General features: G+C 37.5%; 1 protein-coding gene across 3 annotated transcripts in view; it reads left to right on the top strand.

The window, feature by feature from the left end:
• Eya3 (EYA transcriptional coactivator and phosphatase 3) overlaps nucleotides 1-13,125 on the top strand; it is an 83,445-nt gene that overhangs the window by 15,441 nt on the left and 54,879 nt on the right. For all 3 annotated transcript variants that reach the window (XM_040756437.1, XM_040756435.1, XM_040756436.1), the window contains exons 2-3: nucleotides 7,649-7,744; nucleotides 12,276-12,319. In XM_040756437.1, coding sequence (XP_040612371.1) covers nucleotides 7,712-7,744; nucleotides 12,276-12,319 — 77 coding nt within the window. In that variant the 5' untranslated portion in view covers nucleotides 7,649-7,711. The remainder of the gene's footprint in view (nucleotides 1-7,648; nucleotides 7,745-12,275; nucleotides 12,320-13,125) is intronic.

The raw sequence follows: 13,125 nt of genomic DNA, 5'->3' as shown, positions 1-13,125 counted from the left end.
ATCACCCATCGTGACTTATCTTCTTAACCCAAATAACTAGGTTTTATTTAGACTTATTTTGGTACTTTAGTTTATGTGAAGTAGAACCTAATTTATGTGCCACTACTGCTCAGTCCAAATCTTCAGTTTCTTAAACTGCCTGTTTGTATCCTAGAACAAGCTTAGTTACTAAGTCTTCGTTTGCCCCATGATCATCAATGAGCCAAAGGTATAGATAGGTTTTGGTTTGTATTGTAGGTGTTAGACCTTTTCCATCATAACAGTGCAGATTGCCTTTCTTACATTTGTTTTATTGCATGACAGTTTATTTCATGTAGCAGGATCTGTTAATCTGTCCCTTCTGTTTCCCATTTCCATAGATGGGATACTGCGGTATTGTTTTTCTCCTCAATTTTTTGAAGGCTTAGTTCTTCATATATTTGTAATTAAAGATAGTATATGGTGTTAATGTTCTCTACACATTGATACTCAACTTTACTATTTCACATACCAATTTGTTTCTGTAGCTCAGGCTGTTCTGGATCTCACAATGTAAACCAGGCTAGATTCCTGGTGCTCCTACCACTGTCTCACAAGTGCTGGGATTAATGCTGTACACCACTATACCCTGCTGTTTATTTCATATTTTAAATGCTTTGTAGGTTTGACCTTAAGTTTGGTTTTCTAGTCTGCTGTTTTTGTTTGTTTGGGTTTTTGTTTTTGTGACAAAATCGACACACCAAGTATTTTAACCATTTCAAAGTAAAATTTGGTGACATTAGGTGAACTCACAATGTGCAACCATTATCACTATCCTCTATTCTCTTTATGATGGGTTTCCACTTTAATCTACAATAACATTATTTCTGTTGATCTTTGACAAATTATTTAAATCATGGGACTCCAAGATGCCACCCGTGTAGGATAGTTGGGAGGTGAAGGTGACTGAGGCAATGAAAAGGAAAGCACAAGTGTCCCAGGTGTCAGGCAGTCCTCCTTCTTGTCCTCTCTGTAGAAGTCCCATGTATCAGGCAGTCCTCCCTCTTGTCCTCTCTGTAGAAGTCCCATGTGTCAGGCAGTCCTCCCTCTTGTCCTCTCTGTAGAAGTCCTATGTGCTCAGGCAGTCCTCCCTCTCTTGTCCTCTCTGTAGAAGTCCTATGTGCTCAGGCAGTCCTCCCTCTTGTCCTCTCTGTAGAAGTCCCATGTGCTCAGGAAGTCCTCTCTTGTCTTCTCTGTAGTTGGTGCTAAGACTTGCAATTTTTATTGCCTTTATTCTTGTGTTCCTCACAAATATTTATTATTTCCATTTTTATCTAATTTTCAGTTAAAAAATAAGTATTAGAACATGCTTTTATTTACTTATCTGAAAGCTAATATATAAAACCCAGATGCCCACTTTTTATTACCTACTGACAGTTACTGGTAAAAAGCACAATTAACAGGACACCATAAAAATGGGTTTGGTATTTCACACCGTCTGTGCCATTGCTCTTTAAGACTTCCTAGTTTATAAGGTAGAATTCATGTTGATATTTCTGTAGACTTTCGGTGTCAGGTACATGTTTGTGGATTTGTCTGCCCCTTAGGATAGATTAGTAACTGTTGAATCATGAAATTTGCAACAACCATCTTTTTCATTTAATTTTTCTTTTTTGGAGACATGGTCTCATATAACTCAGGCCAGCCTCAAACTTGATGTGTAAGTGCCGGGATTATGGGTATGAACCACCATTCCCAGTGGCAGTCATCTCTAAAAGTCACTAGAAGAGGGTACTTGGTTTTTATCTTCATACTTTAAGGTACATATAAAGTATATTTAAGAATACCCAGCTGGGTGATGGTGGCGCTCGCTTTTAATCCCAGCACTTGGGAGCAGAGACAGGCAGTTTTCAGTGAGTTCGAGGCCAGCCTGATCTACAGAGTGAGTTTCATGACAGCCAGGACTGTTACACAGAGAAATCTTGTCTCGGTAAACAAAAAAACAAAAATAGAATACCATGATAGCCGGGAGAGATGACTCAGCAGTTAAGAGTGCTTGCTGCTTTTTAGAGGACCTGAGTTCAGTTCCTAGCACCCATGTTGGGTGACTCACAACTGCCTGTAACCCCAGTCCCAGAAGACCAAATGCCCTCTTTTGGTCTTCTCAGACACACAAGACACAGTCATACAAATATAAATAAAAAAATTTAAAAATATTTTTTAACGATTGCTATGGTAATTATTAATTACCATTAAAGTTTCAAATTAATTCACTCATTAGTGAACAGTTTAGCTAGTATTTTTTTTCATGTTCCCTAAAAATACATATAAGTATGTGGAAAGAGTAGCAGATAAATTCAAATGCAGTGTAAGCAGTATCAAGTGTGTGGACACTTTATTTTTGAAGATGATTTATTATTTATTTCTATTTTATGTGCCTTACTATTTTGCCTGCATATATGCATGTTTGAAAGTGTTGAACTCCCTGGAGCTGGAGTTAACCGACAGTTGTGAGCTGCCACATGGGTCCTGTGGAAGAGCCTCCAGTTCTCTTAACTGCTGATCCATCTCTATCAATGATATTCAATGCTATATGGAAAACAATATATTTATTTACCAGAGAGAGAGAGGGAGTCGCACAAACCAGGAGTTAGAAGCGTGACTGGCTTCCAGGAGAAAAGGGAGGTTCCTTTTCCTTTCACTTCCTTTTATATCTACCTGTGTCATGACATATCTACATGTCCCCGCCCTCATGGGCGGATAGCTTTGTGGGGTTCACTCCTACACATCTCTCCTGCCCCAACACTGAATTAAAGATACTCAGGAACTGGCAAGATGGCTCAGCCAGTAAAGACACCTACTGCCAAGCCTGAGGATCCCAGGTTGATTTCCAGGACCCATTTGGTGGAAGGCCAGAACAAGATTGCCAAAAGTTATCCTATGACCTATACAATTGTCCTATGTGAACCTCTATATGCATACACACATGCACAAAAAAATGAATAAAAATGCAATTAAGAAAAGGGACTATGTTAATTCTTAAATATTTCTGTGCACATCTAACTGCATGTAAGTTCCTTTGTTGTACCTATAGTCAGATATTTTGCATTATTTATACACTTCTCTTAAAGTTGTAATTAAGAGTGATACATACTTTCACATTGGCACAGCATATATAAGTATATATTTAATTTTTCCCTTTCTGCCTAAGAGCTGTAATAGCACATTGAAATAGACTTAAGTTATGCTTATGGCCGTTATCATCACAAGACAAATAATATGTATATCCAGCTACAAAAGAAAGGTTATGAGGACGGAAAATAGAATTTTGAAGTAAAGTATTCACCACTAATTGTTTACCTTCTAACTTCTTAACCATGAAAATAAAAGTTACGTTGTGATATTATAAAAAGATTTGGCTTTATTTATGAACATGTAAAATCTGCAATAGTATTTTAAAAATTGGGTGTTTGGGGTCAGTGAGATGACTCAGCCTGATGATCTGAGTTGAATCCCCAGAACCCACATGGTCGAAGGAGAGAACAGTCTCCTACAGGTTGTCCTCTGAGCTCCACATGTGCGCTGCACATGCCCTTTATCTCCACAAAGTAAACAAATGAAACAAATTATGTTGGCATGGGAGTGGTGACTCAGACCAACGTTAAAGCTAACTCAGGTGGGGGTGTCACTTGACTGCATGATTTCTAGGCCAGCATGAACAACATTGTGAGGACCTCACCCCAAAACCACACAAACCCACAAAAGAAAAAGACTGTCAGCTTCTTTGAATTAAGCTGATTTTTAACATTTTCACTGATACTTAGAGAAATGTGAAGTCTTAGCAAATACTATTTTTCTTCTTGATTTTATATTTAACTTAATTTTCTTTTTGAGATTGTAATTTAATTGCAACATTTACCATTTCCTTTCCTCCTCTAAACCTCGTATATGCCCCCCTCTACTCTCCTTCAAATTCTTGGCCTTGTTTTTCATTAATTGCTGTTACATGCATATATATTTGTATATACATATATATCCTAAATATAGCTTGTTGAGCACATATGTCGCTTGTGTGTTTCCACGAAAGCATCTTCAGAAAAGATGATAAAGTACGTCTTTTTATTAACCAGAACTGAAGCCGGGCGGTGGTGGCGCACGCCTTTAATCCTAGCACTCGGGAGGTAGAGGCAGGAGGATCTCTGAGTTCGAAACCAGTCTGGTCTACAGAGCAAGTTCCAGGACAGCCTCCAAAACAATACAGAGAAACCTTTTCTTGAAAAACCAAAAAAAAAAAAAAAGAAACCAGAACTGAAACTTGAAAGTTGTTGAGAGATATTACTGTCCAAGTGCTCAAAAGGTACTTATACTAAAAGATTAACTTGGCTTGTTTGTAACTTCATCAGCTATTGACTAAATTCTTATGTTCATTTTCACAGCATAAAAAACTTCCTTCCACATCTGTCATAACGACTATTATTTGGTGTTTTTTTGTTTTGTTTTGGCTTTTCGAGGCAGGGTTTCTCTGTGGCTTTGGAGGCTGTCCTGGAACTAGCTCTCGTAAACCAGGCTGGTCTTGAACTCACATAGATCTGCCTGCCTCTGCCTCTGCCTCTGGAGTGCTGTGATTAAAGGTGTGTGCCACCATTGCCCGGTTTATTTGGTGTTTTTAAGTATTCATTCACAACAGAATAACGTCAGGTTTCACTAATGGTGAAAACACTTATGAACTAGAACTAATCCAAACTGGAACCAAGAATTGTGTTTATTGCTAGTGAGTGGACTTTATATAACCTATGTCAATTAGAAAAAAGTTGTGGTGACATAAATATTAAAAGGTTTTATCAGCTGGGTGGTGGTAGTGCATGCTTTTAATCCTAGCTCTTGGGAGGCAGAGACAGGCAGATCTATTGAGTTCGAGGCCAGCCTGGTCTATAGAACAAGTTCCAGGACAACCAGGGATACCCAGAGAAACACTGTCTCGAAGAACCAAAATAAATAAATAAGCAAACAAACAAACAAATAAATAGGTAGACTGAAGTATACTTAGCATGTTTGAAGCACTGGGTTTGCTCTTTAGAATTACAAAAAAATAAATGAAAATGAAATAATACAAGTTTTAACACATTGATAATGCTGAAAATGTGAAGAATGCTTGTATCCTCCTATGTAACATATTCTTAATATTTCAACCTACAAAATTTTTTTTTTTGGTTTTACGGGACAGGGTTTCTCTGTATTGTTTTGGAGGCTGTTGGTCCCTACAAATTTTTGAAAGGAAGAATACTGTTTGATAGCAATAGTACTTAGGTGCATGTTATAATGGAATTATATAATTTATTGTTATTAATACATTTTATTCACAGATTTGCTAGAATATATATTTGAAAGTGTCTCACATACCACAGTTGCCAGGACTTGTAGGCTTCTTGGATTTTTTTTTTTGGTAGTATTATTGTTTTGTTTCCTTTTGTTTGTTTGTTGAGACTGTGTTTACCTATGTAGCCAGGAGACCTCAGAGTTGTAATAATTGAGTGCTGAAATAATTATAGGTGTGTGCCACCACACCTAGCTTTTGTTTTAAAATGATGGAAATGACTGCTGATAATTGACTAGTTACTTAAAAATATCAAGCCTGAGTTTTCAAAGTTTTTTTCTCTGAAATATGGAAACTATATCCCTTCAGTTCAAAGGCTGAGAGGAAAGATATTGGTAGTTTTAAAGATATTAACAAGAATTTTTTTCAAGGAAGAAACAAATAGAATTATTTTCTAATTTTTTTCATAAAGAAGTCACCTTGTACCTTACTACAGAATTCAACTTGAATGTTGACTAGCTCAGGATTTTAATATGGTTTTGAATAGTTTAACATTTGATTATGCACATTCAGTTAGTATTTCTTTTAAAATTCATTGCCCCCTTTTGATCTATGAAAAAATTTTGTATTCTCCTTTAATGTTCATGTTTCTTAGAATGTGAACATTATTTTAAAATATGAACATTTTTAAAAATAGTTTTGTGTTTAAAAACAATTAAAGAACATGTAATTTAATTATTGTCTTTACCTTCCCCTCTCCTGGTGTGACTTTTAATTCTTCCCCAGGGAAGAGAGTTCCTTCCCTCTTTGCTAAGAGCACACTCAGTGCAGTTTTTACATCCATAGGCCTTTATTGAGAAAACATAGAGTATTAATAGCTTTCTGTGTAGGAAAAACTCAGAATTTCAACAAATGAAGAGTGAAGGCATTCTGTTTCTCTACCTATTTTGTTTGCTCCTATGGGTTGAAATCATATTTACAAATGTATGTTTGTATAGTGCATAATCATAAATTGGAAAGACAAGAAAGCATTTATTTTTTTTTCAATTACAAATCAGTTTCATGGCCACATAGATTATGCTCTTCTGTGTTGAGCAAAATGAGCCTGAGGAGGATTGTAGCCATGAGCTTTTGTTTTTGTGTCCTGTAATTCTGCAGTGCAAGTTGTCTGCGCCATATAGTCGGAACATAGTTTTGAGGTTCTGTAAGAGCTGCATGTGCATTGAGCACATGTACTTCTGACCTTTAAACTTTGTTTTCCTTTTGATATTTAAGAGCAGAGGAAGGAGTAAAGTTATTATCACCTAATTGTTCAGGTTTTTCATCTGCTCGTATTCCTTGAACTTGTTTTCTATCTTTTTTCTGTTCTTATGTGTGGCTCTAAAAGGCATATTATATTGTACCAAAAGAGAGCCACACAAGTTGAGTGGGCACACACCGGCAGAAACGAAGGCTTTGGTTTCCCTGTTTCTGTTGTTCATTTCATTAACTCTGCAGCAGGAGTCTGAACTTTAAACTGTGTGTTAAGGTGGGTTCAATGGCTGGTAGGAGAAGTCACACTGGTGAGACTTTAGGAGCATCTATCGGAAAAGAGCTAGCCTCAGTTAAGCAGGAATGGAGTATTTAGTTTTTATAATGTATCTCCTGTTAGCAGGTCAAAGAAAGATTTAAACATTATAAATTAGGACCAGAGGAACAGGGTTTGAAAAGTAAAGATTTATTTAAATAATTACCTGGTATTTAGTGGAAATTCATTATTTCAGATTAAATTGGATCTTAGCTTTACATAATTATTTTTCCTTAATTCTCATATTTAAGGTTTCATTTTACGTGTTTATTTGCCTTATCGAGATCCAGAAGAATTACATTTTCATTTAAATTGATTACATATAGACAGATAGTTGATTGTGATGTATTTAATTGATTTTCCAGTTTGTCCTATTTAAATCGATTCAGTGTGTCTGTGTTAACAGTTATGTAAATGTTCCACATTAAAGCAGGTTAGATGTTATCATAACTTACTGACCTGCTAGGCCAGTCTCTATCATTTTAAATGTAACCCTAATCCTTAAAAAAATTGTTTCATTATCTGCACATGGCTGTCATTGTAAAGTGTTTAATGCATTAGGCACTATAGTAACCAGTAGAAGTGGCTCCACGTGTCGGCTTTTGCAGAGCTTTACAGAAGTCATTGCGTATTGCTCTCGTGACTTGGAACTGCATGTCAGTTTTGAAAAGCCACGTGCAAGTTTGAGATTTTGAGATTGGAACTAACGTAGAAAGCTTGAGTAGCAAAATATTAAAAAGTTATTCTCTGATGGCCTCGATGATAATACTTTATGAGTATATAAAGCTTGAATTCCTCTCTTTTTACAGTTTGTGAAGACTGCAGAGACCTGAAACCCAGTCACATAAGTGAGTACAGAGAGAGTAGCCCTGATGGAAGAAGAGCAAGACCTACCAGAGCAACCGGTGAGTGTTCCCTTCAAGTTGACTGCAGAAAAGCTAATCTGAAGAGTTTTTGAGTATTAGTCAGTTATACTTACGGAATCCAAATTAGAAATGGGAGTAAGGAACAGGATCCTTAGTAATTTCCCTCTAAGAAAGAAATGTTGTGTGCTCTTTTGATTGTGAGATCGAGTTTTGCTATATGCAGTCTCCAGTGGCCTCAACCTCCCAGATCAGAATCACAGATGTGCACCGCCTTACCTGGCATGTTGCTTATTTTTAAACTCAAACCTGGTTCACTTACTGCTGGGGAATCTGTTCAACACACTCAGCATTACCGAGTGAGTATTGCTCTTTTCTTTATGTACTGAGAGACACATACTCATGATTACTCTGCCATTCATTTAGCTCTCCCAATGAAGGAAACTGTAAAAGTTAGGAAGACATAAGTAACTAATAAAAGTACCATTTGAAACTTTTAAATGTGATTCCTGTCCTTGAGGAGTTATTAATAATCAGGAGTATAATAGGATTAAAATAGATCTTGAACAGTATATATAGGAAGTGTATTGTTGAAACAAACAGCTGAACTATAAACACTAAATGTACCAAGGAAAATGACATTATTTGAGTGTTTAATTTAGTAAGACAAAAGTCTACTCATAAAGTCAAAAAGTCTTATATAAATGTTGAAATGGGAATCTTTCCTTACTCCCTACCTAGTTAAAGTAACAAGAATTGTGAGACTAACCCATTAACTGCTCATTGCTTCTGCTCTGCTTCCCTCCCTTCTCACTCCCGTCAGTTTCTGTAACATATGCAAAGCCCAAATGTTAGAGGAATGGAAGAAACTGAAGTACTTTAAAGCAAGAATTTCTGTCGTGTGGTTATTGTTATAGAAAGTCACTTTCCTTTTCTTTTTTCTTCTTGCCTTGATTTTTTGAGACAGGGTTTCTCTGTGTAGCCTTGGCTGTCTGGAACTCACTCTGTAGACCAAGCTTGGCCTTGAGCTCACAAAGATCCTCTTGTCTCTGCCTCCCAGATGCTGGGATTATAAAGGCATGTACCACCACTGCCCATATGGAAATTCACTTTCTTACTGGCTTGTGCTCCCAGCATAAGTCTGTCAAGGTGACAGACCCCACGGACATGTCAGTGCCACTGGAAAAGGCACCAGTTTACCTGACATAAACAGGCTGAAGCCCCAGTGTCAGTAAAGAGGCAGAAAGCATCCAAGGGAAGACGCGACCACAGACTTCACTAGACTCTACATAAAAGCAAGGCAGACAGCAATGGCATGACTCACTAAAATAATGCTAGCAGGTTGTTTTGGTTGATTTTAGGACAGGGAAAATGGGGATGTAAGCGGTAGAGTCACCAGTCGAAGTGGCACAGACCAGGAATCCCTGCACTTGGTGGACTGGTTAGTTTTTTGTTAACTTGACAGAAGCTAGGGTCATCTGTATTGCCTGGAGCAACACTGCTCATGGCTTCTGTTTCAGTTCCAGCTATCTTCCTACAGTGACGGACTGTTACCTGGAGGTGTAAGGTGAAATAAACCTTTGCTCCTCAAGTCGTTTTTGGTCATGGTGTTTATTACAGCAATAGAAACACCAATGAAAACATTTGGGAAACAGGGGCAGGAGCATTAGGAATTCAAGTTCATCCTCTGCTGTGTAGTATGTTCTAAGTCAGCATGGACGACTACACAGGACCCTTTCTCAAAACAGAAACTAAAAAAGAGTATTTGAATTAGGTAGAGGCAATGTTTCTGACTATAGTCTTTGGACTCTAGGGGAGATACAAACAGCTTTGTCCTCCAGGTTGCTCCTATAATTAGTAGATGCCAAGTAGACAAGCACAGACCCTAAGAAAACAGAGAGTAAGAAATACTTAGGAAGAGTAAGTGTTTTTCACTTTCAAGAGAAGGGCTATTCGCAGGTTGTAGTAGAGATTCCTATGATAGAAAATGTGGCTGTGCCACAGACTGCTAACCTGCACTCTGAATTTCACTCTTTTCCATGCAGGGGAGTAGTCTATAGGCTATGAAGGACAGCATCCTTGAATTGGTTCTTCTTTTTGTTTTGGAAGCAGTGTCTTTCTAAGAAGCCCAGACTGGCCTTGACTTCACTATACAACCCAAACTTGCCTGAAACTCATGAGCCTTCTGTCTTAAGCCTCCTGGGTGCTGAGATCTCAGGAATGTACCACCATGCCCAGCTTATGGAATTTTAAATGAATTCTGATCTTCCAGACTCAAGTTTTACCTTGTAAACCTACTTTGTTTCTTTGAGACTAAATCTGTTTGTGATCCAGGCTTGCCTTGAACTACAGCCTTTTGCCTCTGAGTGCTGGGAGTATGGTCATGTGCTAACATAATCATCTGTCCCGTTGACCTGAGACTTAGAAACACAATTGTCGGGCCAGTGTTTTATTATCTCTGAAAAAACCAAAAATCATCGGGTGAGAGCCAAGTTTGAAACAGCTACAAAGAAGCACACTGCTTACACGTTGTTACTGTTTTATTCAGCAGTGATGGCAGGGAGGAATGAAGGAATAGGTGCCAGAAACTACATACCTGTGTTGCTTTAATGTTGACCTATTAACAGCATCCTGAAACTGAACAGGCCTTAGGAAAGAATATGACAGTTGGGTAGTAATATTGGCAGTTCCAAGTTTTAGGGTAAGAATGGCTCAAGTGACTATATGATACTAGAAAACAGAAAAATTCTTCAGAGTACCAGAGAATAACATTATTTCATCAGCAATGCCCACTCTGTAAATTGCAGTGAACCCCCCTCCCTTCTTTCCTTTTTTTGTAGGAGTGGTGGTTGTTGTCTGTTACTTGTTTTGTTTTTGTTTTTCTTGTCTACAGCACTAAGGATTTAACTGAGAGCCCTGCTCCGCTAAGCAAGTGCTTTATCGCCAAGCTAGGCTTGCGTATTTCCTACTGTTTAGTTACTCTTTGTTTTCTCCTTTTTTAATTAGAGGCTTACATTGTCAGAGGGAAAGGGTCCTCCATCTGGAGATAGGACTGCTGCATTTTGTAAGGTTGTGTATTTGATGACTTCCCCTCACTGTTAGCTGAGTGTGGCCTGGTACTATTATTTTCTAGATATGCCTGCTTTTCTAAAAAAAAATAAAAGAGGGTCTACCATTTTATTTCCCAACTTTGCTACTGTACACTATGACTAAAGAATGCTGGCTTTATGCCGCCATGTGTATAAGGGACAAAAAGTGCTATAAATCAGTCTCTTTCATTTGCTACCAGATCTGATGCTGTACTGTGTCATTTTCTCTTCCCTCAGACGGGCTCTCCTAGGTGTAGTGAGTTTTCAGTACATCAAATTTCATGTTATTATCGGTGAACCCTTTTAATGACTCTTTCTGTACAAACCAGCCCCACCCCCATACAAGTTCCTCTTTACCTACCAAATTCAATTTATCAGGTTTCAGCTTAAACTAATAGTTTTCTATTGTTATTACTATTATTACTTTTAGTCAGGCTCTTTATAGCCCTTACTGACCTGAAACTTACTTTTGTAGACCAAGCTGGCTTTGAACTCACAGAGATTTACCTGCCTCTCTCCCCCCACAGTGCTAAGACTACCAGTATGCACCACCACACTGGAATTCTCAATTGAATTAAAAATCATAGAATATTATTTTTGTGTGTGTTTTGTTTGTATGTTTGTATGTGCACCACATATATGCCTGGTGCCTGAGGAGATCAGAAGAGGGGCTCAGGTCCCTTAGAACTGGCATAATCGCATGTGCATGCTGGGGATTGAAGTTGGGTCTTCTGCAAGAGCAACAAGTACTCTTAATCACTGAGCCATCTCTCTAGCCCCCGAATCATAGAATACTATCTAAAGGTGGGTTAGTAAGAACTGAAAATTTTGTCAGTTATATAATTGCAGCAGGCATTAAACTATAGTTGAATTTTTCTTGTTTTCTATTCACAGTTTCTATTTAAAACCTTGTTTTCCTCTTTACTTGGGCTATATCACTTTCCCCCATTTTTATTATAGGGTTAGATTCTTGGTCAGAGTCTGCATGTCATTCTGGGGTTCTTCAACCTCTTAGTTGGCTTATTATAAGTAACTACTATCATGTAAAAGTTTCACATTTTTGGGTAATAACATCTATTCTAGGTCTAATTGAAACAAAATGAAACACACATTGGTTAATATATAGTCAGCTTTCTCTACCAGTTGCCATTATCTGTGAATGAAACCAACTAAGGGTAAATATAATGAACAAAAAATATTTTTTGTTCATGTGTTGTATAAACATTCTCATTTCCTAAATAATACAGTGCAAAAACTATCTACATACTATTTATATTGTATCAGATGATGTAAGTGGTTTAGAGATGGTTTAAAGTACATGAGAACTATGTGTGGTAAGATAAAGGACTTGAACATCTACAGATTTTGGTATTATTGAGGGTTCCTGGAGCCAGCCTCTTGATATAGCGAAACAACTGTGTTTGAATGCTAGGGTTTCAGACTGAGATCACCCCACTGATTTCTACATGTACTGATGTTTGCAGGTGAAGAAAGCCAAGATGCAGGAACCAGGAGAACAAACTTTAAGGTATTTATAAAACTGGGTTTCTTTTAAATGATGCCTTTTCATTTTTACCAATGTGCTGATTAATTAGTATAGGGGCATGCTTTATGTTGACTATTGCGTTTTTGGTTTTCATTGCCACGTTTACATTTAGAAATTATTTGGGGTCAGATTAAAATTTCTCTTCAAAATAGGATTGATTAAACACCCACACTAGAGACTAGTTTGGGCAACATGGCAAGACCCTGTCTCAAAAAAGCAAGGAAAAAAACTACTTCCAAAATAGCTTTTCCTTTAATATATACGCAGGGCTTTTGTTGTTGTTGTTATGTTTTCATTACTTATTAAATGGTATATGCTGAGTTCATTTTATATATATCAGGCATTTGTGGAGAAACTCATGAATGAAAAATGGTATATTCTTCGGTCAAATGTACAGCCTAAGGAAGGAGAGACCAAAATAAGGAAAATGCAAAGAATTTGGCATTAATTATCAGTTGAATATGTGATACCCTAGATGTTGGTTCCACTCCTCTAGAAAGGAGATGTCTTTCTAGCACCCCATGTTCTGTCTCCAGTGTCATTTTTTTCCAGAATTTTACCTCCTGTCGGTTGTCCACTAATCATTTGAACCAGTAACTGCATCATTTCCAACATACGGATTTCAAGAATGCTATTTTTACCACCACATAGATCACTACAGGTCATTTACCCAGCAACTGCCACTCTGGCCATGTATCTCATGCTTCCACTTTTAATTTCTAGCATATTTTCTTAATTACTCACTGGCCAGTCTCTCAAAATGGACTTCAGTTTCTTTTTTATACTAG

This window comes from Mesocricetus auratus, unplaced genomic scaffold, assembly GCF_017639785.1.
Source record: "Mesocricetus auratus isolate SY011 unplaced genomic scaffold, BCM_Maur_2.0 Super-Scaffold_100014, whole genome shotgun sequence".
NCBI lineage: Eukaryota > Metazoa > Chordata > Mammalia > Rodentia > Cricetidae > Mesocricetus > Mesocricetus auratus.
The sequence above is the reverse complement of the archived record's forward strand: the minus strand, read 5'-3'. Positions and strand labels throughout refer to the sequence as shown.